At 38.2% G+C, this 26,730-nt stretch overlaps 3 protein-coding genes across 3 annotated transcripts; 1 reads left to right on the forward strand and 2 right to left on the reverse strand.

Annotated features, from left to right (window-relative positions):
• Positions 1-557: 557 nt before the first annotated feature.
• Positions 558-12,688, reverse strand: LOC116307756 (uncharacterized). The gene is made up of 13 exons (XM_089036787.1): positions 12,579-12,688; positions 11,597-11,794; positions 10,798-11,242; positions 10,147-10,250; positions 9,963-10,052; positions 9,512-9,598; positions 8,808-8,904; positions 8,596-8,684; positions 8,339-8,441; positions 7,179-7,361; positions 6,091-6,255; positions 5,450-5,585; positions 558-5,325 (listed from the first exon to the last, which is right to left on the reverse strand). Exons 1-13 carry the CDS (start codon positions 12,686-12,688, stop codon positions 2,465-2,467), a joined length of 4,668 nt encoding a protein of 1,555 aa, XP_088892913.1. The 3' UTR covers positions 558-2,464.
• A 133-nt stretch (positions 12,689-12,821) lies between these two features.
• On the forward strand, positions 12,822-15,376 carry LOC116307396 (uncharacterized). Its single transcript, XM_031717649.2, has 2 exons — positions 12,822-13,118; positions 13,790-15,376. The coding sequence occupies exons 1-2, from the start codon at positions 13,016-13,018 to the stop codon at positions 14,488-14,490; spliced, it is 804 nt and encodes a 267-aa protein (XP_031573509.1). The 5' UTR covers positions 12,822-13,015; the 3' UTR covers positions 14,491-15,376.
• Positions 15,377-15,562: 186 nt separating this feature from the next.
• Positions 15,563-23,761, reverse strand: LOC116307407 (uncharacterized). The gene is made up of 4 exons (XM_031717658.2): positions 23,443-23,761; positions 20,923-21,012; positions 20,144-20,247; positions 15,563-18,372 (listed from the first exon to the last, which is right to left on the reverse strand). The coding sequence occupies exons 1-4, from the start codon at positions 23,504-23,506 to the stop codon at positions 17,950-17,952; spliced, it is 681 nt and encodes a 226-aa protein (XP_031573518.1). The 5' UTR covers positions 23,507-23,761; the 3' UTR covers positions 15,563-17,949.
• Positions 23,762-26,730: the final 2,969 nt, after the last annotated feature.

The raw sequence follows: 26,730 nt of genomic DNA on the forward strand, positions 1-26,730 counted from the left end.
GCGGGCTCAAATACGGATGAATGCCCGCGCTTTTTCTTGCGTGACTTCCAAAGATAAAACTAAAGGTTTTTTATTCTTATTTTGTATTGATTTAATCGTTGATTTTTATTTTTTTTCTTGCATTTTATATTAATTATTTCATTTCTCGCTATTCATACGTATAAATGTCACTAGCGAAATGACAAAAATAATGGCTTCTGGCCGGCCGGCTGAAGTCTTACATGTGGCCAAAGAGAAGCCGCTTCTACTTTCCAAATTCAAGCCTTTATCATGATCAACAGCAAAGAGTGGAGAGGACAAGTCTATCAGACAAAAAGATATTTTTATAGTTAAATATATTTAGGGAACAAATTCTATATTTTAAATATATTACTTTTGAGACCAGATTGAGAAAGCCGGGGGAGTTGAATATGCCTTACCCCTTTATTTTACTCAAATGCCCCCCAAAACCGTGTCGTTTTTAAGATCTTTATACTTCCTTTTGGTCCTCAACACATGACCCCATAAATAAATTTTTACTTTATCATTCATTTTTTATTATCTCGTTTTGTCGTTCATCCATGAATTTGTTTCAAATTTGAAATTTGAATGATTTTTTAAAAATATAAATTAGTGGAGAGTTATTCGCCGAGCGTGGGAAAATTATTGGTATTATGAGGAAATTACGCGGACCGATTTGTGTGTGGGACGGAGTGGGAGCTGAAGTGTCATGGTTATGCAGAGGATTTTGGAATTTTTTTATAGGAAGCAGAGCCGACGGCTGATTGATTTCTTTGCGCTCCCTTCCCCTCCCTTCCAATATCCATTTCACGTATACAGCTATTCATCAAATGACTTGAAGGAGCGAACGGTGATAGGTAAGAAGCGATCCATTCCAAGCTCCAATAATAGCTGGAATACTGATGTTTATAACTACTATTAATCTCGTCAATAGCACAGAGTTTTTTGTTGAGATATTTAATGTTGTTTTTAGACACAAAAAAAAAACATTTAAAAAACAGCGATCATTCCTGTTTAGAAGTATTCCCACCGTGCCTTTCGGTCATGCAATCGCCAATCACCGATCGCAATTCACCTTTTCGGCGCTGGCTTGAATCGTGCTACGGTCACCAAAAAGTTCGGACATCGTTCTCGGATTTCCATACAAATTCACTGACTTTAAAGAGAAAATTTAGGTAGATTTCTTTAGTTAGCTATCTTAACAGCAGTAAGAAAAGCTTCAATCAAGCTAGAAAAATGATTATTTACTTGTATTTAGAGAACTAACTAAACATTAACCAAGTAAATAGTTCATTTAGAGTCAGTACATTTGTACGGAAGTTCGAGAACAATGTCCGAACTTTTTAGTGACCGTAACACAATCTAAAACAATTTATACCCCGTGACGGCTAGCGCCGAAAAGGTGAACTCGCTGTTTACCCTTTCAGCCTTACTTCATATTCTCTTGCGTATACATATTGGAATTTTTTTCCACTTTTCCGTCCTGTCAACCCCACTCGTTTCTTTCAAAGGTTATTTTAAGCCTAACAAATACTTTTGACTATGTGAGAAAGTAGATGCAGTAGTTTATGCTGGCCAAGCGGAAGTTCTCAGTAACCGAATTAAAGAGAAATCAAAGTGGGAATATATCAGTTTGAAATAAATATAATTGGGGTCACTCGTATAAATTATTATGAAAAATAACACGATTCTTTCACTTCAATAAATAATTATGAAAAATCACACGATTTGTTGCTATAAAATGACAACAATGCCGTTTAGTTCGCTGACTCTCAATTTATCTTCTCTTATCAATAATCTCAGTGATGATAATGATGATATCCATGGTGGAAGTGATGATTTTACTTAAAACTTTGTCATAAATAAACTAGAGGATTACTATGATTTATGATTATTATGGATTATTATTCTTCGTATGAGGACGGATAATGAGATAATGAGTTTTAGATTGACTTTTCTTTATCCCCGCAAACGGTAAACGTGACCACGTTTTCATCGTTTTCCTGTATTTCACTTTACCTCTTGCAAACTTTCTCACCAAGCGCAAATACTCTTTTGTTTTTCTACTACTTGGACTTTTTGCGATTCCTTTTCAGTAATTTGAAACAATTTTTCACTGGTCAACTGACGCTTCACGTTTGCCGTGAACGTAAATCTAAAACTCTCTAATTATGAATGGGTTTAACCGTCAGTGATCATTAGTGATTCTTTGTGCCATAGAGCGATGATGGTGAAAATGATGATGATGAATGATGGCGATGAGCTGGTGGTGATGATGCTTTTACTTATAATGATCTTCTAATGATATTCACTTAATAATCTTGATTCTTTAGTTGCACCAGAGGATGATGGTTAAGATGATGATGATGATAATAATAATCGGATGATGATGATGATGACGGCAAGTCTTCCTGCTGTCGTCCTATAGTATCATCATCTTGCGTTGGTACGTACATTTTATCATTTATGACGATGACAAGGAAGAGGAATTATCATCTTCTTGCATGGGCGATGCTTCTAGATCTTCTGCCTCATTCACCAGTAATCTATCATCCTTTTGTATTGGCGATGCTTCTGCTGCCTCATTGAACAGTATTCTATCATCTTCTTGTATTGGCGATGCTTCTACTGCCTCATTCACCAGTAATCTATCATCCTCTTGTATTGGCGATGATTCTCCTGCCTCATTCAACAGTATTCTATCATCTTCTTGTATTGGCGATGATTCTGCTGCCTCATTGAACAGTATTCTATAATCTTCTTGTATTGGCGATGCTTCTGCTGCCTCATTCAATAGTAATCTATCATCCTCTTGTATTGGCGATGATTCTGCTGCCTCATTCAATAGTAATTTATCATCCTCTTGTATTGACGTTGTTTCTCCTGCCTCATTGAACAGTATTCTATCATCTTGTATTGGCGATGCTTCTGCTGCCTCATTCAATAGTAATTTATCATCCTCTTGTATTGGCGATGCTTCTACTGCCTCATTTAATGTCAGTAATCTATCATCCTCTTGTATTGACGTTGTTTCTCCTGCCTCATTGAACAGTATTCTATCATCTTGTATTGGCGATGCTTCTGCTGCCACATTCAATAGTAATCTATCATCCTCTTGTATTGGCGATGCTTCTACTGCCTCATTCAATGTCAGTAATCTATCATCCTCTTGTATTGACGTTGTTTCTCCTGCCTCATTGAACAGTATTCTATCATCTTCTTGTATTGGCGATGCTTCTAGATCTACTGCCTCATTCACCAGTAATCTATCTTCTTCTATTTGCGATGCTTGTACTGCCTCATCCAACAGTATTCTATCACATTCTCCAGATGACACAGCTGATGATGTCAATTCACCGATGGATGCCTCCAAATCTAATCCCGTTGCTATTGTTATTGTTTGGTTTTGGATAGTGGACGATTGACTGTATGGAACTGGTTGTGCAGCTAATGGTCTTTTAGAGGTCTGGGTGTCCAATTGTTTTGGCTTAGCACTGCTGGCTGAATCTTTCTGATTCGAATATACTGAAACGTTCTGCTGTTTCTTATTCTGGTCACCAACGATCTGTTGAGGCTTCCCCCTTTGGGCTAGCCTAACAGGTCCAACGAAACTTTCCCGGGCTGACTTTATACGACTGCCATCAGCCCTGCTTATACTTGGGTTGGAATTCTCACTCATTGTTATGCTTCCACTAATTATTTGACCACGGGTCTTTGGTCTTATTTTACTTGAATCGTTAAATCCCTTATCTACTTTTCTTCCTTTTTCAGAAATTGATGGATCAGAAAGATATTTTCTCCCTGACACGTCAACAAGTTTAGCTCGATTAACAACGGAGTATGAACGGCTAAGTGTATGTGGTAACCCTCCTGGGCGAGTCGTCGATCTAACACCTGTTTTAGAGGAACTCGGCCTTTTCTTATTTGATATGCTGGCAGTTATTGACCTTGATGTCGAAGCATCAGATGATCTTGAATTCCGCTTGCTAGGTTCTTGCTTTGACAGATTTTGCAGGTTTGGCGCAATTAATGGGGTATTATTCGCTGCCGTGCCTTTGACAGTTCGAGAAATTGAAGTTAAACCCGTTCTTGTCGTGACGTCTTGGACGCTTCTTCGACTCCTGTCTGCAGAACCAGCAGAAAGTTGAGGTCTGCTACGAGATGCCTGCCCAGTTGCTGAAGTCCTATCTAAAGTGGCGTCTTGGACGCGTCTTCGAGACCTATCTGCGGAACTAGCCGAGCCTTGAGGTGTGCTACGAGATGCCTGTCCAGTTGCTGAAGTCCTATCTAAAGTGGCGTCTTGGACGCGTCTTCGAGACCTGTCTGCGGAACTAGCCGAGCCTTGAGCTCTGCTACGAGATGCCTGCCCAGTTGCTGATGCTGAAGTCCTGTCTAAAGTGGCGTCCTGGACGCTCCTTCGAGACCTGTCTGCGGCAATAGCCGAGCCTTGAGGTCTGCCACCAGATGCCTGCCCAGTTGCTGATGCTGAAGTCCTTTCTAAAGTGGCGTTCTGGACGCTCCTTCGAGACCTGTCTGCGGAACTAGCCGAGCCTTGAGGTCTGCTACGAGATGCCTGTCCAGTTGTGGATGCTGAAGTCCTGTCTAAAGTGGCGTCCGGGACGCTCCTTCGAGACCTGTCTGCGGAACTAGCCGAGCCTTGAGGTGTGCTACGAGATGCCTGCCCAGTTGCGGATGCTGAAGTCCTGTTTAATGTGGCGTCCCGGACGCTCCTTCGAGACCTGTCTGCGGAACTAGCCGAGCCTTGAGGTCTGCTACGAGATGCCTGACCAGTTGCTGATGCTGAAGTCCTGTCTAAAGTGGCTTGTCTGACGCTCCTTCGAGATATGTCTGAGGAACTAGCCGGGCCTTGAGGTCTGCCACCAGATGCCTGCCCAGTTGCGGATGCTGAAGTCCTGTTTGATGTGGCGTCCCGGACGCTCCTTCGAGTCATGTCTGCGGAACTCTCCGAACCTTGAGGTCTGCCACGAGATGCCCGCCCAGTCGCGGATGCTGAAGTCCTATCCAAAGTGGCGTCTTGGACGCTCCTTCGAGCCCTGTTTGCAGAACCAGCAGAAACTGGAGGTCTGCCACGAGCGGCCAATCCAGATGCTGATGCTAAATTTCTGTTCGAAGTGGCGCCTTGGACACTCCTTGGAGTCCTGTCTGCAGAACCTTGAGACCTGTCACTATAAGACAGCCCAGTTGTTGATGCTTTTGTAGATGATGAATTTTTTTCGGACCTCTTGCCGAAAGGTGGTCTCTTTGTTTGATCAGAAAATAGTTTTTTCGCCTGCCTAGGAAGTCCAATATCTACAAACAATCCTCCTGAAAAAGACATTCACAAATTTGAACAAAAAATATCTAATTGGCAAAACCAAACATCTATAATTTTGTAGGAAGCCTCTGTATTGAGTAGCAATGAAAATATGTGGATACAAGGAAACAGTACCTTTTGACTTGCGCACTTCATTTTGTGTTTTTGGACCAAGATGTTTCCAGCCCTCGGTATGAGAAACGCGGTGAAGATTGGAAACGATAAACTCCTGGCATCTGCTTTGAAGACTGTCGACTAACTTGTACGATTTCTGTGGAAAAACAAATGCAATGGTGAAAGATCTGAGGTGATGTTGTTAGAATTGTGAACGGCCATTTCATTTCAAGCGTTAAAGTAGCTTCCTCGATGAATTGGGGGGAAGTGGGGAGGGGGGAAGGGGAGGGGGGAGGGGAAGGGGGCAGGGGGGAGGGGAAGGGGGAGGGGAGGGAGTGAAAAGGGGAGGGAGGGGTGTTGAGGAGGCGCGGGGATTCTCAGTAACTTTTTTTAATGGTTGTAGCCCTCCCTTTTCATTCAGTAAGAAACGCATGAACCTCTTATTAAGTCAACAAGGAAACAGCTTCCGTCAATTAAATTTAAAAAAAGGTTTGATCCTTCACAAAAGTCCAAATTTCTAAAGATCCTCTCTGAAGCCATATCCCTCTGTAAAATCCCTAAAATAAATTCCAACTTCCTAAACCATTTTAAAAATATTAAATACATGTTCCATATAACGGATTTTCACACATACAAATTTGGTAAAAACTTTTCTTACAAACCTCAGAAAATTGTTCTTTCTCAAAACTTTCCTCAGAAACAGCAGCGTTGAGAATATTTTGAAGTCTCATGGCTTCTTTAAGCTGTTCGCAACAGTTGTTAACAGTTAAATGTTTGCAAACCGAATTTAAAATTTTTTCCAGTAATGGGGTTGACCAGCCTACACCCTAAAATAAAAAACAAATATTCATAAAAATTTCGAATTGAAAGTCGTTTTTTTGAGGGGTGGTGTCCTTTCTGCTTTGCCGGATAGATGCATTACTATAACGTTTACAGAATTTCAACATCAAAATATTTACGAATACCAGCTGTAAAGTAAAAAACCGGGGAGAAAGGAATTCTGATTGGAAAAGGGATGGGATGCTCGTCGTACATTAGAGTTCCAGATCCGCAATTTGGCACCTCTTAAGCCACCAATCTTAAAGGCCACAAATCTTAAAGGGCCACGAGAGAGTAAGCCGCTACCTTAAGAATGTTTTTCAGGTAATATGATACCTGAGATCATACTGATTAATGACAGCCAGAATGGCAGTCGTAATGTATTTTCGGTTCATCATCTGATTTTTGTCAATTAGATCATAGATAATTGGTACCTTTTAGAAGTAAAGATCATTAATGACCACGCCCATCTGAACAAGAGTCTGATAGCTTATAAACTAGGGGTCATTTTCAAAATTTCCCAAAGGCACAGGAGGAGTAGGTGTAAGAGTGCAGCCCCCTCCCCCTTTCCCAGACTAAAGAACTGGAAGCACAGCTTTAGCAATGTACTAGGAAAATAAGCGATAATAGTGATCGACGTTACGACATCATCAGCGATGTCATCATTTTAACACATGGATTACTCTACACAAAAAATAAACAAGAAGGTCATTTAAACACGGCAAGAGAGTTTTGAACTGTAATGACGCTTCGGAGCGTTAGTTCTTCGTCATTTACTCTTTTCAGTTACCTTCTAATTCGCTTATTCCCAAATAGTAACAAATTAGTCAAGTAAAAAAACTTAGTCATTATCTTTTCTACACAAGTTAACTTTAATTTGAGCAACATAGACTGATCCAAAACTGAAGAATTCCTCTATTTGACTTCATACCTTCAACATATCTAAAAAGGCTTGTTGCCTTGCGATTACAGGAAAGTTTGATGCAATGTAAGATAAACAGGAATCCATGTGAGAAGAGACAAGAGGCATCACAGGTTCTGTCCACTTGATGCAAGGAATACTTGATGACAGCTTCTCCCCGCGACTGAACAAATCCAACACATTTGAAGAATTCTGAAATCACGGTGGGAAATTAATAGACCTCTTTGCCTGGGGCGTAATGTTTTCCCATTTTAGACCACGTGTCATTCCCTTGAGGGAGAGAAGATTCATATCTTCTCATGTACAATCGTTAAACAAAGAATTCATATCCTAGGGAATGACGTGGTCTGAAATGGGAAAACATTACGGCCAAGGTAAAAAGGTCTATTTTTTATTACTTGCATGAGAGTCAGTAGGAGCGCGGCTAATAGCAAACACTGTTCATTGATGTTATTAATCAAATATTGCAACTGTCCCTCACTACTTTTGTTGATGATGTTTCTGATTATACTGATGCTGTTGTTTACTGTTTTTTTTTTGTGTGTTTGTTCAGCGTGTGTTGCAGCTCCAGTTTCTTGTCTATAACTCCTTTTGTTAATGTTTGTATTTTCAGTATAGTTAGTTTGTATAGTTAGTTTGTATTGTCAGTATATTTGCTGTTATTGTTGCTGCTCCTCATAGTGCTGCTGAAATTGTTATTGTTTGCATTGTTGCTGGAGTGCTGCTGTTGTGGCATGGGTGGCGTATGCTGCTAATGCGTCGTCTTTTGCCGCTGTGAGTCCAACAGGTCGGGTCGTTGGTTTGAGCTCTGTGAAGACGCCGCATGTGAGTTGAGTTTGTTTGATGTGTTGTTCTCTCCTGTGCCGCGAGGATTTTTCTCCAGTTTCTCCGGTTTTCCTCCCTCCATAAATATCAATATGTGAGTTGGCCTTACTGTGTGTATAGAATATTTGAATGTAGTAAGGGGTCTGTATGAAGGACACACGGCCCCACAAGCTTCTAGCTTTAAAGCAAGCCTAAACCGTGTATAAAAAAGATTTATTTTATTATTTTAATTTATTTTATTTTATATATGTTTCTTGTTGTGGTTGCTGACGTTGATATTTTTTGTATTGTAGCTGCTGTTGTTGCTGTTGCCGTTATTAACAAGTGTTTGCTGCATTACTTACCATTGTACTTTGAATGAGAGCAAGGGTTTCCTCTTGCAAGGTTTTGCTTAAACTTGCAAAATTCTTCGTTCCATATACCCGGTCAAAGTACTTGACAATCCATCTGTAAAAATGAATTTGACCTTTTACATAGTGCATCAAAAAGGTAAAGCAGCTTCCTGGTTTTTAATGCATGGCAATTTTGTTGGGGGCCGGACGAAACTTGATAGATTAAACTGTTAAGAAATAACGTGAATTGAAGACAGCCACCGTCTCACCTTAAAGACTGTGATTTAAGATCCGGAAGTTGAAACAGATCCGATACATCTAGGCAGTCAATCACTCCAGCAATGCATTCTGAGCAAGGCTGAAATAATATAAATTGAAAGAACGATTTTAATTAAGATGAATTTTCCGTTCAACTCAGTATTGATGCTCGATACCACTATACCAGTAGAATAGTTTTTTGCATTTCTTTTTACACACCTACCTTATGGAATAAATGACATTTTTCTATCCTAAGCTGACAAGAGGCAACTTCTTTCAATCCCTCCAGACCGTACATGTCAGACAATCGTAGCACTTCGCTAAAAAAAATACATGGCACATGCCTAAAATTAACCTCACACGTAGCCTTTAGAAGAAACTATAATTTGCCTGCTGATAATGTTTGGCGCGAAAACCTTTTGGCTGAAACAAAAAACAAATGGCATCATTTTGAATGGAAAGATCGGAAACTGAGCTCAGTCGTGCTGCCACTTTTCCCGCTTTTTTTGCAAAGCGCACGTGTCAACATTTCCCGCTTCGATAGATGCGCGTATCATCTCCCGGAAGTTTTGCAAGCAAAGAAGACCATTACACAAAATTCTAAGAAAAAATGTTCTAAGCCCGTTAAGGCTTTTCCGCTTTTTCTTTATGAGCTTTGGAACTAGTATGCACTAAAAGCATGCTTAGCCCCATCCAGTTGGAAATTCGTTTCTAATGGTAAGAAAACAGCGGGAAACTTTAACTTCCAGTCCGCCGGACAAAAGGTATACGCGTCTACCTGAAGAGCCGAGAACCTGGGGAACTTTCCGATAGGAATGACAGATGCACATACCCCTGTTTTAAAACAGGAATTAATTGCTGGCTTTCCGGCACCCCTGAAGTTTGAAATACGACGGTTTATGATACACAAAATTTAAATTACCATACCAAATGTCTGCTATCTCCAATGGTAGTCTTGTAATTCCCCCATATAAATAGTACAGCACAGCCAGAAAAGCTCTTGAGCTTTGGATCCTAAATGACATAGATTTTACTTCAGACATAAATTTTTACGCGTTCATCTATGAAGAACGGGAGGGGGAAACTCTAGTAATTATAAGCAAAGGCATTGATGATGGTTGTTCTCAGCGTCTCATGTTCATAGGGTCTTATATGTCCACTTTATACAAAGTTATAGTGAAGAAGACAGAGGGCCGGGGACCCATGGTTTTAAATCCTTATTCAAAAAGATTTGAAGGTCTAACCATTTTCAAATGTAATTACAAAGGCAGCACCTTTTCCTTAGTTATTTTAATACCCCGAGTGTTGGTCCGGCTAGGAGTATCGCAAACTCCTCACCCCACCCATCCACCAAAGTCTACTGGAGCAACATTCTTACCCATGTAGAGGAATCTCATGAGCTTGGCCTTCTGTCCATCCACCATACAACATTGCTGAGAAGTAACTTGAACGAGTACAAAGTATAGACCTGAACATTATGCAACAAAAAGAACACATTTGTAGACAAAATACAGTACGGATCTAAAATATAGCTTTCTTTTGATCATTTCAGAGACTGTTACCTGTGAGCTTTGATTCTTTCAGTGCCATTCAGAAGGAAGGTGATATCACTAGTTTTGCAGTCATTAACAAGCCTGAGAAGATCTTCTCCAATCTTACAACATGCCTTGAGAGTGGAAATATGTAATAAGTATTATCAATTTAATGAATGAGGATCCAATAAATATTAATTGTAGGATTTTGACAAGATTCTTATAAAAAAACGTTCTTGTTTTCACAAAGGTAGCACTTATTAGCCAGTGGCTAACAAAACCTGTGGCCTTCGTTCCATGATCAAATTGGAAGTTTAGACAATTATTTTTTGTGGAGGGAGGAAAACCTGAGAACCCAAACAAGAACCCTCGGAGCACAGAAGAGCACCAAGAAACAACTTTACTTCTGATGGAATACAAAACTGAGACTTGCAGGATTCAAACCCGGGATGCTATGAGGAGGTGAGCACTGTCACTGCCACGCCACCTGTGCTTCCCAAGTTTATAGAAGCAAGCAAGACATTTATAACAGAATTACATTTTTAGACACATATCACTCTGTTAATGACAAAATCTTTTGAATGCTTTGGAGACCTTAATATACACATCTACTACAGTTATATAGAGATGAGATGATAGTTAATCAAAGAGAAGAAAGGATAACTGCAAAATAAGACAAACCTCCATTTCAATTAAGTTCACCTCTTCTCCATTCAGTCTACCTGCTTTCTTTGCTTCTTTAGTTTTGGCACCAGGTTCTGAAGGCTGACATTCATCATTGGCTATTTCACAATCATGCTCTTTTACCTCCTCATAAGAGCCACTTTCTTTTCCATTTTCATTAAATATATATGTAGAAGACATTTCATAAATATTCTCTCTTTGAACACATGAAAGAATTTCTACTTTTTCTGGCTTTAACTTCTCTTCATTGCTAGTTTTGTTCATGCCATTATGATCAGTTTGATCAACAATATCACTCTCCTCTATGCTGTCCTCTAATCCATTAGACATCTCATACTTTTCAGCTTGGACTTCATCCTTTGGATAGAACCAAGACACTTTTTCTGTCCAAGGGTATTCATTTGCAGAATAATCTTGTACTATATTTTCTGTGTATACTGATCTAAGCCAAACACAACATAGTTGTAAATCAGTAAAATCAACTTAATCTTCTTTGTCATTTTTTTAAAATTCTCATTCCATGCCATGTGTCATTCCCTTGTTTTGAGAATATAATTATGACACTGGTTTAAACTAGGGTCATAAGCGTTAAACTGGAATTAACAATGGAAAAATGAACATGGATAATGAACATGGAAAAACCTACAAGCAAAGTGGGAGACCCCAACAGTAAACTCTGCTCAGATGGGATACCAAGTAAATTGCACTTAACTGCCACACGACCCATGAAAATACAGATATACTAAACACATCCATATTTTTCATGTTTTTGACGATTTTGACTAGAATTACGAACCTTAAAAAAACTGAAAATTCTTCTGGTTTTATATTCTGAATGTAAATACATGATTGTACTGCTGTTGGTGTAAGGAGCTGAGGAAGAAACTTCTGGCTGAACGCAGGAGCCCTTGCACACAAAATTGCAACATGTGCAGGAAAATCATCATCGTCAATAATAAATGTTATATCACAGTATAGCTTATCATCTAGCAACCTATTAAAAAATATTTTTCAAAAGAATCAATATACTTTAATAGGAATATTCCATTTATAATTTAGGTATATTTAACAGCAAACTATATTTTGCTCTACAAGCCTCATCATGATCAGTATAACGTTATGATTTATGCATTCATACATTTTCAACACCCTTAGAAATTCTATTCCCACTACCTTAATTCTGTTTTCTTTCAAGACTCTCCATGCCGTTTTATAGGTGCATAAGGCTACCTACTTAGTCAAACATATACTAAGTACAGTACAACTACAGTAAATGTTCCCGGGCATACTTGGCATCAGCAACAGTCTATGTTCACTGATATAAAACACAGAACTGGACCAATCAGAGCGCATGTACTATCTAAGCTATATAATAAATCATAATAAATCTTTTACTCCGACGAAGGACTAGCGTCCGAAACGTCAGTAAGTTTTTTCATCTTTTCACGGTGTATAATTTACCTTTTCATCATTACTGTTTCATTAGAAACACCGACGCAGCTCACACTAGTTTTTAGCTAGTTATATCTTCATAATAAATATACATGGGTGACGAGGAGTAATATATATAATTTATGACATAATGATTCAAATATATAATATTGCCAATTTGGAAGGAACATAAATTTTTTGCCTCTGTATATGAGAAAAAATGAGTAAACCTCCTTATCGTTATTAATCTAGCACAACGCTGATCAAAAATCACACTCCATATGATAATCTTACACTTGATGATCAAACGAAATGCTTCAATGCTTCAAGTAAACGATTTGCATCACCTTATCATATCACCAACAAGCTCTCGTTCGATTGAAAGTCGAAGACCTTCTCGGGACTTCCTCTCCTTTTCTATAAATTCCTTACTCTTTGAAATATTAGACTTATTCATACTTTTCGTTTCTAGATCTAGAAGTTATAAAGCTTTTAAAATAATTTTGCTTACTTATGTCAAATCCTCCCAGGCGTTCTTACCGCTAATCCCAGTACCTCACGGTCATACGTCATATCGTTTACGTCACACATCCTGGTCAAAGTCTTGAAAAGCTTTGGTAAAAGATTCTCAAAAGGAGAGAAATTTAGCCATTTTTCTATCATTTTTCGCTTTAGAAACCTTAACGAAACTTAGCTGACATGCACCTAAAGAGCCCAGTATTCGGTCCGAAGAGTAAAAACAAGAAAATGAAGACTTCCCACTCTGTTTTAACGGCGGAGAAGAATGGCAATATGGCGGCCATTCAAAGTCAAAGGACAGCGATGCACGATGAATATCGTTACAGCGCTCCTTGCCACTACGAATCCAGGCGTTGTATTTGACAATGGTAAGTCATTTTTCGTTTATGAAATTCTTTAAGTTGTTTTTGTGTGGATCATATTTTTAGTATGAAAAGGGAAAGAATACCTCGTAAAGCAGAACACGTCAGTTCTGACTCACCACCCCCCCCCCCCCCCCCCCCCCCCCCAATTGTCAATGGGTTTATAATATTCTCGGTTTACAATTAAATTGGGAAAATATCATTCATTATAAATACTCTCTGATTAAGTTCTGGTTTTATTTTTGACACCTTGGTTGTGTCGATAACTGATAATAAATGAGACCTCTGATTAAATTCGGGTTCTTTTTGACATTTTTTTTGGCTGTGTTGTTAATTGCTAATAAATGCAATCTGATTAAATTCTGTTTTTGTGACATTTTTTGGCAATGTAGAATCAAGGGTGATTTAGTAGCAGTGCACTTGCCTGTCATCTATGGGGTCTTGAATTAATCGTTGGGCTCACAGTCACATGTGAGTAGTGTTTGCAAAGCCCCTCTTTTTTTCAAGGGTTTTTCTCTGGGGTCTCTGGTTTTATTTCCCTGGCAAGGCCCAACAATGATACTATATTTCAATTAAAGGTTGTTTCAGGGTTTGATAAATTCATGGAATTATAAATTAGAGCAAAGAGCACTAAATCTAATGACTGCTAAATGATTATCTATTTAAAACATTTTTAGGGGCTTTTGGCTTGGCCTCTCCACTTCCCTTTACAGACTTGCTAGAGATCTCGAGTCAAGACAAAGAAGAGAGGGAAGGAGATGGCTGGGTTGGTTGGAAACAAGGCTCTTATGGCCAACCATTTTTTGACCAAGTTGCTGAACTGGAAAGTATATTGACAAACCTTGATGATTCTGATTCTTTGAAAACTCCTGGTTGTTGCCTGAACCTATTGAATGAAAAAACAGAATTTATTCAAGAAGTACCAGCATTCATTAGTAACTTGAAAGAAAGCCCATTAATTTTGCCTGAGTCTTCATTTGAAGACCTTGACCTACCATCCTCCACTGATATACTTGAGTCCCCAGACGAGGATGTGGAATCAATAGATACTGGTAGTAGTACCTCTGATAAGGTTGCTGGATTAGAGAGTTTAGATCCATTTGCATCTGCCAAAGAAGCAAGACCAAGGAAACAAGGAAAGAGCAGATCATCACCACCAATGGACAGTTTCATGAAGACTTTGGATAAGAGAATCCGAAACAATCAGGCTTCCAAGAAATTCAGAAAGGTTAGAAAAGGAAAGCAGAGAGCACTGTTTGACAAAGTTCAGGAGCTGGCCAATGAAAATTATGAGCTTAAAGTGCAGATGGAAAAGTTGGTTCAAGAAATAGATCAGTTGAAGGCAAACATACCAGAGGATATCCAGCTTTTGGTCTAAACATCAAACAGCTATAAAGAATGTCTACCTAATCCATGTGTTCAAGTCTAGAATCTCCAGTCTAAAATGTGAGGTCACTGAATAAATTAAGATTATTTTTTCACCCTATTATTCCACACTTTATTAACACTACACACAGGCGGCCCTGGGAGTGTTGAAAAAGTTGTAACATTACCAAGTTTCATGAAATTTCAATGAAACATAACAAAAGCTATAACAACCTTAGTGTTTTCTTAACACTTCCAGGCCCAGCGTTACCTTATTTTTGTCAACTTTGCTTCCCACCATAGGCCTTTTCTGAGTTTGATGAACAAAAGATCTTTGTACCAAAGCTAGGCCCATGCACCAGGTTCCGTATCTCAGAGAAGTTATGTACCATTCTGAGTAGCAACTGACATAGTACACACCACAGTATAAACCTATCTATTTCATACCTATATCTTTTCATTGGACTATGCTAGACATTCTCAAGCAATACTTACTATCATTTAAAACTTGAGATGAGAATTAGAAGTGCTTTTCTCAGAGCTGATAGCTTGTTTCATGAAAAAGTTACTCCCATTTTCATAAGTACTTGACCAAAACAGCTCAAGATATCTGGGTTCTTGGCTTCTGCCAATCAACAAACGCAGCTCAATGGAAATTTGATTGATGAAAGTGAAAAAACCAAATTATTCTTGAATTATAGCCACCTATTTGGGTCATGTAGTTATGAAAATGCTTGCAATGATTTTAGACTTTTACTTTATTTAGAGTTTGATAAAAACTTGTTCACTCAACAAACTTTAGAGTTAGGCAGGGGTGAATCCAGGAGGACAGTTTTAGGGATTGCAACCCTCCAATGAGAATTTTGATTTCTATTTAAACAAAATGAATTTTTGTTTTGGGGGGGGGGGTGGGGAGGGTTGGGTTGATTTTTTTTTTTTTACATGTGGATGCATCTTAAATGCAGAACCCCCTCTTTAAAAAAAATCCTGATTCTGCCCCTGGTAGTATTCACAAAACAAAGACAAAATTGCCACAAAACAAGAGTGAAAACAGGCCTCTAGTTAATGACATTTGAATGATTAGGTCATTTCAATGACAGTTTAATTAATGTTTAGTATCAAGTATATAGTTTCATGTACTTTATAGAAAAATGTATGTAGATGTATATAAGGGAACATTATTTAGAAGGGTGACGGATGAGAAATAGATGAACCCCTTCACCTCCAAGGTTCATCTGATTCCCTACTCCTGCAATTCAGAGTACATTTCAAAGGAATTATGACAATTTCGGCATTTCTCTCCCCCTGCTATATTTCTCACTCATCTTCTCCCCTCCCTACAATAAATTAATGTTCTCTTATACAATCTTAAATTATAATAATAATAAAATTGTTAGTTTAATAATCATAATTGGTATAAGCAAAATTATTTAGATTATTGCTGTTTACTAATAATAGTTATCAGCAACTCTCTATAGGATCTGTGTTTTATTAGGTTTATGCCATTAGAGTGACCACAGTAAATCAGTGAAACACTAATAGCGCAGCGCAACGGTGATGTCATAAAAACAAAGACAAAGGCGAAATTCGGACAAACAAACTTACAAGTTTACTTTCAGCAGATAATTTTCACAGCCGATCACAGTTGATCTTAGTTTACATGGGTTATTATTGTAACTTTAAGTAAAAATAATAAAATCGGTTCGTAAATTCTTCGTAGCGGTTAAACAGAATGCAATGTTTGTCCGAATCTTTAAGTTATTTTTAGAATCAGTGCACTGAGCTATTACTAAATAGAACAAAATAGGGCTAGTTAAACAATAGAAAACAAGGGAATTTGCATGAAATTGTGCTATTTAGTATTACTAAATGTTCATGGATTTACTGTGGTCGCTCTATTGCTGTTTACTAATAATAATAATCTGCAGCTTTCTATAGGATCTGTGTTTGATTAGGTTTATGCCATTATAATAGAGTGCAAACATTATTTCCATGAAACAGTAATAAATAATGAGCACTACAGATAGTGAAGCGGTGAGGATGCTGCCCTCTTGCCCAGGTTTGATTCCAGTACTTGGCAATCATCGTGAGTAGTTGTTCGTTCCTGCACTTCAAGGGTTTTTCTCTGGTTTTTCTCCCTCTCCAAAAATCATCTTAGAAGATGAGATATTAATCTGTGAAACCGCTGTTAATTCCCAGTTTATTTCTTCTATTTATAAATAGCACTGATAAAACAAAAAATGCACTATCCTGTATTAGTGCAAAATAAACTGCTTAGTTAAAGACTGGGTTGAGTTGGTTGGGTTATGGTGCATTGTGGGACTGTGCCTTCTTCGTCCCCTAAAAACTCCCTGATGCACTGTAATTCCAACTTGACCCATGCTTTTCCTCAACCTCAGAATAGCTAATGCTTAAGGAAATTATGACATAGCTTTGTAGATTGCAAGTTTTAATCATAACAATATAAATTAATAACTCGATATTTGTTGACATAAAAAGCATGATTGTTTAAACCTTATTAAAAATTTCTTTTGGACCTTCTTGTGTGTAATTTTTTCAAGTCTCATAATTTGTTATGTCCTGACAGGTACTGCCTCAAGTACCAAATGTCTTGCAATGGCAGTAACAGTTCCCTTGAGAAGAATATTTTAAAATTCTTATTTTATATTATTGAGAAGAAGATTAAAATATTCTTCTCATTAATTAATCAATGTATGGCGCTTTAACTCTTCCCTTGCATTTACTGGTAATAATAGTATTCTTTAATTCATTGAGGATAAATACAAATACTATTACAATAAGTGTGTGAAAAAAGGGTTTTCAAGCAGAAAACTAAAACAAGAAGCGAAATTGACAATATAGATAGTAAACTCAACTAGTATATGAAAGGCAGTATGATCTACTAGAATTCTCTGCACCCTTACCATCCTACTAGCCCCTTCCCACCAGGCACCCTCACAGCTCTTGTATTCTGCATTTTGTTTGTCTTTTCTCTGCTGACGTACTGTAGAATGAATAGACTAGAACTCTTCCCAGTTCCCTGTGCCATCTTGAAAGGTAGCTGTGCCTGTGCATCAAAGCAAGGACGGCAGTGACCTTGCAATGATAGAGGCATGTCAAGATCTGTCCAAGAGCTTTCCAAGGTGTTAACTGTCCAGCTTTCTGCTGGTACGTTCGTATTCAAATTTTATCTGTGGGCCAAGCCATGGCCTGACTTTCATCAGCCGGTTTTTTCAGGGTTTGCTAGAATTTGAAGGAAGAGTTTGGTTTTTGCGAGCCTGAACGAAACTTACCTTGACCGAAAATACAAAACTGACCTAAGAAAGGGGGCAGTGGGGTTTGGATTTTTAAGGCTCTCTTTACGTTCGCCTTTGATTAGAGCTCTAACGAAATTGTTCAATTATTAATAAACCTTTCCTAACTTATCGGCTAAATTGTTCAAATTCCTAAGTAATTTTCTTTGTCAATTTTCCTATGTAGTTGTTTCTGGTGCTGTTTCTTGTTCTTCTCCTTGTAACTGTGAGTCTGCTTCAGGCTTTGGCTTTGACTCTGGCTGTGTTTCTGGTTTTGATTTAATTGACTTCGGCTTAGCCTGCTTAGACTGTTCCTTCGGTTGCTCTTGCAACGGGCTTGGTGTTCTTGCGTCTCTTGATCGCGTCTTTTCTTCCTTGAGATTGTTGTGCTGTGGATCTTGATCAGCCGGTGGAACAACGCAGACAGGCAGGTGTGCGTGATGTACTACATAATCACTAATGCTCCCCAGAAATGTGCGACGCACTTTGCCAAGACCACGTGACCCGAGGATGATTAATGAGACGTTGTTTTCCTCTGCTACTTTGCAAATGGAAGGGCCAGGTTGATACCGCTCATCGTATACTGCATTCAATATCTCAATCTGCAAATAAAACAGCAAATGTTGTATGATGGGTTTAAGCCTATAATACTGGGGGAAATGTTTTCCTTTATTTTTAAGTTTTACGAAGGGCGGTGCACCCACGTGCCTGGACTCAGCATCATACGTTCTTTTGTTTTTCCTCCCTCCGCAAAAGATCTAACACGCTATTATTCCAATTCAATCTGTGAGTTAGCCGCGCCCTGAGTTTGATCAGCCCAGAGATTGATTCAGGTCTTTCAGGGTATAGATAAAATTAATGTGAATGAATAGTGTGAGTTATATATCAGCGAAACGCATTTTCACAACTTAATTAAGTACCGATTTTATGTTTCCAAATACCACAGATCAAACACTGAGTGCGATACGAAGTCGTACACTTGACTTTCAAGTCAATGAAGTCAGGCATTTCCTCAAATTAACAATAATAAATCACTAATGTCAGAAAAGGTTGGTTTTGCAATGTCGATCTTTTGATTCAATTTCCCTTAAAAATGTCAGTGGTTTGAAAATCACTTGACTGTAAAAATGATTTCTTCTCTCAGCTATTTTTATTAAATCATTGCATGTCTAGATCTAGGTCGACACATACAACCTGTTTTCGGTGTTTGGATATCCACATCAGATACCTTCAGCTTTCTCCTTGCTGTTTGTTATCACTACTTTTCAATAGCACCATTATCTTCAGATATATTGCTTAGTGTTGCGGTTGCGAGTGTTCAATATTAATATTATATTCAAAATGATTCTCGTTCAAATCCAACCGTACCACGATAATTCAGAGTTGGCGTGTTTGTAGCCTTGATGGAATTCCCAGACTTCTAAAGCCCTGAATGCAAGGATCACTAGATAACGATATGGCACGAGAATCTTTTTAGCCCCCAGTTATTGGCCCGCGTGAGACTGGACTGGGCACGTGTGTGTGCGCGGAGCGTGGAAAGGAGAGTCAGCGTAGCTTATTTAGTAATTGTTCTTCGTGATATGGCATACTGAATTTTTCCCATAGTAATCCATATTTAGAGACAACGTAACTATGGTTCAAAATAGGGACCCGCAATCTTATTGATTCCGATGGTAAGCCGCCTCATAGGTCTGTTATAATGCTCGATGTCCTTAGTGACTAATATTTCTATATACTGCAAGTACGCTGTTTAGCACTTATGCAAACAGACAGAAAATTAAACTCTGCAATTTGAATTTCAGTTTTGGAGTTATTTGAGCAAAGAGGTGTTGGAACCCTAGCTAAATTGGGTCCTGCAAGATGACAATTGCTCTAACATATCCCTTACAAAGTATTGTACTGACAGAGGTTTGATAAAGAGCGAGCCGAACCCGCATAAAAAACCTTCTGGTGTTGTTTACCGGATCTCATCAGACGATTTTGTCTGGAAGTCAGATACGATTATCCCTCTCAAGTCATGATCAGTTCTGATTTGTTCAAAGCCAAAAATCTTACAAATAGACATTTCAGTCTGATACTAAATGTGGCTTTAGTTGCTTTGGTAACCAAAACTGGATTAACAAATAACTTTAAGTTGTTGCCAAGCCGCGGATTTTGTTGTCAGCCAACAAACATTCGGCCAATATTTTATTTTGCACTTCTTTTGCCTATTTCGGTTTTGAGCCAATAAAATGGTCACAAATATAACACTGGACGATCCTCCATTCCCCTTGCCCCTTGCCCCCCAAAACAGCACACTTCTTCTTACATATCAGATGGAAGATCGTAGTCTTGACTAAGCTGTCTCTCTCGGTTCCTCTTACATTAACTTACATTTCTCTCTTCGCATATATATTGGTACTTGGCAAGCATATTCCTGCTCTCGGTTCGTGCCAGCTCGATTTCTTTCTTCCAGTTTTCGTAGAATCCTTCGACGTCTGAGAGAAAAATATAAATAAACATGATCAATATCCTTATCATAACACTGTACCAACCAAATTGTGCACAGGAAAGGTTTACTGGTTTCCATAGCTTTTCCATATTGCTTCAGTTTACCATACAAAACATGCTTTTTCCTGCTTTTCTTGTTACTTTTTGCTTTATTTATGCGAAAGTTGTCAAATTTTTTTGTTGTTGTTTTGTTTTGTTTCGTTTTGTTTTGTTGTTTTGTTGTTTGTTTGTTTTTTTTTTTGTTGTTTTTTTTTTGTTTTTTGTTTTTTTTGTTGTTGTTTTTTTTTTGTTTTTTTTTTGTTTCAGTTGTTTTTGTTTTTTGTTGTTTTTTTTTTTGTTGTTGTTGTTTTTTTCTCCATTGATTCTATCGCAAAGGTACAAAAAAAACACACTCAAATGCACATTTTATCATCGAGAAATCAAGATTTACTACTTTCGAGCGAAAAATTAAATGACATTCTCAGGGGATTAGGAAGAAAAGGGGCTAAAATTCATATGATCGATCAAGATAACAGAAACAATTAAAAACACAGAGCTCCTCTGATTTGGCGGGAACTTTAGCGCCCGCAGTTTGAGCTACTCAGCTACTCAGCAGTGCCACACAGCAGCTTATTCCAAGCCTAGCAAGCTTCAGTAAAGCATGCAGCACATTAATAACTTACATGGAAAAGGTGTTGGTGGCTTGGGCGGAAGTTCCAATGTATGAGAAAAGACGAGTACATCATCTTCGAGACGAATATTTTCACAATACCCTGAGAAAATTAAACAAAATTTGAAAACATCGCTAATGTAAATGTTTTATAATTATATTTGGTTTGTAAGCAGAAACTAAGCTGCCATTCAGTTAACCTGAGTATCAGTCTTCAGGGTGCCTAGGGAGTGGTTGGGGGCTTGGGGAGAGGGGAAAGGAAGGGGCGAGGGGGAGTGGGAGAGGAAGGAGGAGGGGGGAATAAAGGCCTCTCTCTCCTCCTCCCCTATTCCCTCCCCCTTCTCCCCAAGCGAGCCTGATACTTAGGTTACCATTCAATACGCTGCGCTTAGAGCCTTGTAAGTAATTTTTAATTAAATTTTGACTGGGCTAAAAAAATTTGAGTTTCTTGATGTTATAAGTACGACTGAAAGAAGTATTTATTCTAATATTTCTAGATCAAAATTATCTTATTGAAAAACCTCCATGCATCGCCTTCTACAATTCACAGAAACAGAACTTGGGCTACCTGTGGTCGGCTCTGGACTTCATGCAAGTACACTGAAAACTAAAGGAAGCTAAGTAACTGACGGTCAGTCAGTCATATCCACGCTGACACCAATTATAAGAGTTACCACGCAACATTATTGGTTCAGTAATTCCCAAGAATTGACTTGAGAAAAAGTAATTGAAATGAGGCTTAATGTCATGAAAACAGGAACCACGGAATGACCAAAATAATTCGAAACAGGAAATGATTGAAAGACATGCCGTACTTTGGCAGTCTATATAATTTGTTTAGCCGTTTTGATTAGCTTCTTTAAATCAAATAATAAAACTAGTTTTTTGATTACAGATTTCATCTCCGCTTCCAAAAACAACTTAATTATATTGCATTCACGTTTGAAGGCAGATTTGAATTTCAAAACCTTTTTTATATGACACATGAAGTTGTTTGTATAATTGAACGAATTTTGTGACTGGCGAAAAAAAACAGAACTTTCGTCCCAATTGATGTTCCCTCTCCGTACAATTTACACACAATACAAACATGATTAACATTAAAATTGATGAGGAAAAAACAATAATGAAAAGAAAAACATATCAAAATTATTTATCAAAATACAAATCCAAAACATTTTAAGGTGGTAAGTAATGTTCCATTTTGGAAGTAAAAAAAAAAAAAAAAAACTTTACACGAATACATCCACCTTACATACATAAATAACTGAATAAATACAAAAAAGGAATGATCGATATTTAACTGAAACTATGTTTGTGTTGCTATGCTCTGCATGTCTATCAATATAATGCCGATTCATATCATGTCCTTTAATATTATTCCTTCAAGATGATGTTGTACATTCAATTACAAGTGACGGCCTAAAGTAACTTTTACTTTCCCTTCAAACGCTTAGACTATTGATAATTTTGATTTGTTTACACAGACACACAGACTATGAGGAAAACAAATGAAACAGAAAAGAATTAAGCCAAATAAACTTGCAACGATTAGTATGCCTGTATAAATCACAGAATACTCTGGCTTTAAGCATGTTCTTGTCAAGTGAAGTAGTGAAAACCCACATCACACGGCAATGGCAAACCGATCCGAAATAACTTAATTCTCGGAAATTACTTATTACGAGGTTTTATTGGACCCTCATTGATTTTAGAATTCAACAAACAAACAAATTGAGGCCATGTTAAAAGCCGAGAATCCCCAGAGAAATGTTTTTCGTCGCTGTTTTCGAACATGTAAAACAGGTGATAACACAACAGGTGTTTCGTTTTGTTTTTTTTGTTTTGCTTCTATAGTTACAAAATACTGACAAGAAATACGACAATTGGATATGAATGGGAGCTTATACAGATTTCTTAGTGCAATTGGTAATTTTGCAGCATTTTGAAGACGTACCGTCACTTAAAACTTTAAGGAGTCTCATTTATTCATGAATGCGATGGCAGCTTTTAACGCAAATTGATTATTACGGAAGGCGATATTTTTGACAGGCATCAGCTGGCGGGTTTTTAAAAAGCCCTCCACATTTCGTTGCTCGGTTGCTTATATTTTGGCTTGAAATAGGAAATCATTTTTCCTCGTACCAATAAGGTTTTTATTATATCAAATACCTCCAGAACTTTCCTAGTTAGCTCAAATCAATCTATATGATTTAAATTATTCACGAGGAATTGTCCGACATAAATTATTATATCGTTGGATGCCGCGAGGAAATTCCCAGTACTACAGTAGACTGTGTTTTGGAAAACGCCGTAAGGTTGCTCAAACCTGTAGAAAATTTGGGTGACAACAAGATTAATCATAAAACTGATTTGAATCTAGATAACCTTTTGATTAATATTACCAAAGTCGGATCCCAAGGCGCCTCAAATTTGACATTCATAAGAGAGTTATTGAATAAAATAGTTTTCTTTCTTCCTTAGCTCCCCTCTTTGAGCAAATTCATAAGAACTTGATTAGAAATAAACTTACAGTCAAAGGCTCTTTCGCTGTGTTCACTCCCATCAATCGCGATCAGGATTCTACGTCCTGCCATTTCTAAATCTTTGAATATATCTTTCTCTCAGTAACGTGTGCTGGCAGTGTGGCCTGCTGGAGACTCAAATCTACATAAAAGGACGATATTGACGATAGGTGGCCAGTCACGATTGCTTTCCGAAGATTTGCCGAGATTTTCGATATCCTTGATGTATTTAAACTACCGACTCCATCTGTGTGGTAGTTAGATAAACCGTAATTGAAATCCAAGGCGGCTCGCGAGCGACTGTATAATATGGAAAAAATATATATGTATATATATTTTTGTCGCGATTTCAAATATCAACTTCACACTTGCCACCAGCTAGTAAACAAGTGATTTTCCCTTCTTATTTGAATCCTTAATTACAGTAAAATAAAAAATCAACTGGCATGAACATTATCGTTCAAGTGGCTTAGCATACCCGCTTTAATATTCACGGCTTTTCTTATGAATACAGTCAAAACAGTCAGTACATGACGCATCAAGGAATTTCAAAAATTATCAATAGAAATTCAATGAATCGGTGTTCCAGAAAAATATTTAGTTGACAAGCGTTCTTTTGAGGTTTGTAATAACAACATTCTTCCAAGGCGTGGTAGTGTTAGCGCTAACGCGTGTTTCAAAAAATTTTAATGTCTTTATCTTTTAGAAAGGCTTTGCAAAATTCTGCATCTTATCATGTATTAATGCACTCAGATGGTGGTCCTCGTCTTAAAATTCTAGGTATAAATACCGAAAGGATATTCACTATAATCATGCCATGATATAGTTATATTATTTATATCGAGTGATCATCACAGTTTATTTTGTTACACATTGATTTAAATTCATTTAAAACCGGTTAAACTCATCGTTAATGATGAGCTTGGCGTTAGGTGCATATTCGGTGGGATGGGCGGAGCCAGGCACAAGTTAGCGGTAACCATGGTCACCCTGTCACCACCCACCGAACACCTGTCACATTGACCGCGATCAGTCAATGGAATACTTACCTCTACTTACCTGTACCAGTGGTAGGGATGGCGGGCGGGAAATTAAACTCGTGTTGTAGCGTAATAGCGTAATAGCGTAATAGCGTCGTATAGCAAGTGCTAGCGATAGATAGCGATGGCGAATAAAGGTTCGCGTGGTTGGCATTAAGCTAGCGTGATCACGTGTGTAGCGTCTTATCGAATTTCGTAATGATAGCTATGATCCATATCTCATACAGGCCACAGAGATCGACTAGAATAGATTGCGACATGCTATAAACAACTTGCTAGCTGAGTCGATCAACGATCGCGTGAGGTAATAAATGCGTTGACAGCGGAGATAGCGGTATGCGTCCGGACAACGCTACTGCGAGATGTCATTGACCTCGAGTCTAACTTAGCCTAAATTACATTTAACCACATAAAAAATAAATAGCTCACAGGTCATACTGTTTTGAGTGTTATTGAAATTGCATCCGAGGCTGTCATTTGTCATATTTTTATATTATGACATGTTCTACTACGTTTACGTGCTGTAAACATGTAAAGTAAATTACCCATTGTTCAAAACCTTAGATTTTGTGCGATACCCTGAAACCGCCTCTGGGCTAATCAAAGTCAGGGCATACCGCTAACTCATAGACATGAGTTGGAATTTTGCGTTGAGGTCTTGCGAAGGGTGAGGAGTGAACAACCCGGAGAAAACCCTCAAATCAATCGAGGGAGAGACTAGACAAATAAAAAGCTCAAATATGACGCCGAGCAAGAGAGCATATATACGTATGCTCTCTTGCGACGAGTCATGCTAGGAATCCATACGAAATCTTTCCCTTTATGAATATTAATATTTTACTCTAATGTGGCTTCTCTACGAGCTTCTAAGCAAACTCCCTTTTTTACTTCCGAGTAATTCAGTGAGCATAACATTATTACATTGATCCATTTTTCAAAAATTGAAAAAGTTATAATGGGAAGCCATTTATATTTCAAGTCTTGTCGTATATCATAATGTACGTAATGAATAATATATGTTACCCAATCAAGGAAAGGGCTACACAAGACTAACATGCAATCACTTCGTTGGCTTTATTTTACCGGTAAGGGGTTAGTTAAGTCGGTTTCAGGCTTAGCCAAGGCTGAAGAGGTAGTGTCCAATCAAAACAAGTCACTCAACCATGCAGGGTCAAGGGCCCAGACTTGGGCCGGCGTAAATTAGGTAGCTATCTAATTAGCGCCATGCACACAATGTTCGCGCGCGTGCGCCCAATTTCCGGCCATTTTTCGCTGGTTTCGTGATTCCGGATAATGTATGTCGTTTCAGACTAAATAAAAAATATTCGATTTGTACGAAGACAAAACAAATCAATTAATCTCGATTAACTTTGATATGTTTTAGAGAACTATAATGTGACTTTAATAGTGTGTATATACGTAGGAAATAAGCCAGTTTGGAGTAAGAATCGTTTTCAGTGCGCATGCGATTTTATCACGAATTTCTCACCATCTTTTTTTAAGCCTTCTTTTGTTCAATTAAGTACAAAAGAAGGTTTAAATAAAAGAAGGTGAGAAATTCGGGATAAAATTGCATGCGCACATGTGAAAATGATTCTTATACTCCGAATTAACTTGCTTATTACAGATCATTTAACGTATCATATTGAGCTGATCCTCGCAGTATATAATGATGATGATAATGATTTATGAATTTATATAGCGCCTTTTCTATATGAATATAATCAAAGGCTCTTTACATTGAGTTGTGCATTCACAGATTGCTTTTTGTGCGATTTACAAGCATAAGAGATGGTTAGTATGAAGTGGGGGCACTGAGGGTGGTCACTGCCAGGGTTTCTTTACGCCCTCAGTGGTTCTTTTACGTCTCTCCGATATTGGTTAGTAATGATGAGTGTGGAGAGACGGGACCGCCATTTAAAGTGGTCACTCGAGCCACTTGAAAGTCTAACCATTTGTAAATGAAATTACACAGGCAGCACTTTCTCCTCAGTTATTTTAAGACCCTGAGTGTTGGTCCGACCGAGACTCGAACCACGACCTTCCGCACGAAAGTCCGATGCTCAACCAAATGAGCTAACCGGTTGGCGGTATGAAGCAACTCTTGCAGCTGCAAATTGAAAGACTCAGAAAAAATTCAAGTTAGTTAAGTTAACCATCCATTTATTGGGTTTGGAACTGATTGTCCCTATCGGCGCCCGAAATTATATAGTCAAATTGTTATCCTAATGATCTCCTATCTAATTGTCTCCTAAT

The sequence above is a fragment of the Actinia tenebrosa genome, unplaced genomic scaffold, assembly GCF_029948245.1.
Source record: "Actinia tenebrosa isolate PJP-AT-01 unplaced genomic scaffold, QUT_ActTen_1.0 PGA_scaffold4__44_contigs__length_22323623, whole genome shotgun sequence".
Classification (NCBI taxonomy): Eukaryota; Metazoa; Cnidaria; class Anthozoa; order Actiniaria; family Actiniidae; genus Actinia; species Actinia tenebrosa.

Bases quoted from the DNA above. Each gene is read 5' to 3' on its own strand.
- LOC116307756 (XM_089036787.1), bottom strand. From the start codon at position 12,688: ATGAATAAGTCTAATATTTCAAAGAGTAAGGAATTTATAGAAAAGGAG. The intron at 11,795-12,578 runs GTGATGCAAATC...ATTTTTTAATAG, and splicing joins CTTGTTGGTGATATGATAAG to GTTGCTAGATGATAAGCTAT. The intron at 11,243-11,596 runs GTTCGTAATTCT...TGTTTGGCTTAG, and splicing joins GAATTTTCAGTTTTTTTAAG to ATCAGTATACACAGAAAATA.
- LOC116307396 (XM_031717649.2), top strand. From the start codon at position 13,016: ATGGCAATATGGCGGCCATTCAAAGTCAAAGGACAGCGATGCACGATG. The intron at 13,119-13,789 runs GTAAGTCATTTT...AAACATTTTTAG, and splicing joins AGGCGTTGTATTTGACAATG to GGGCTTTTGGCTTGGCCTCT.
- LOC116307407 (XM_031717658.2), bottom strand. From the start codon at position 23,506: ATGGCAGGACGTAGAATCCTGATCGCGATTGATGGGAGTGAACACAGC. The intron at 21,013-23,442 runs GTAAGTTTATTT...TAATTTTCTCAG, and splicing joins CAGCGAAAGAGCCTTTGACT to GGTATTGTGAAAATATTCGT. The intron at 20,248-20,922 runs GTAAGTTATTAA...TTTTTCTCTCAG, and splicing joins GCCACCAACACCTTTTCCAT to ACGTCGAAGGATTCTACGAA.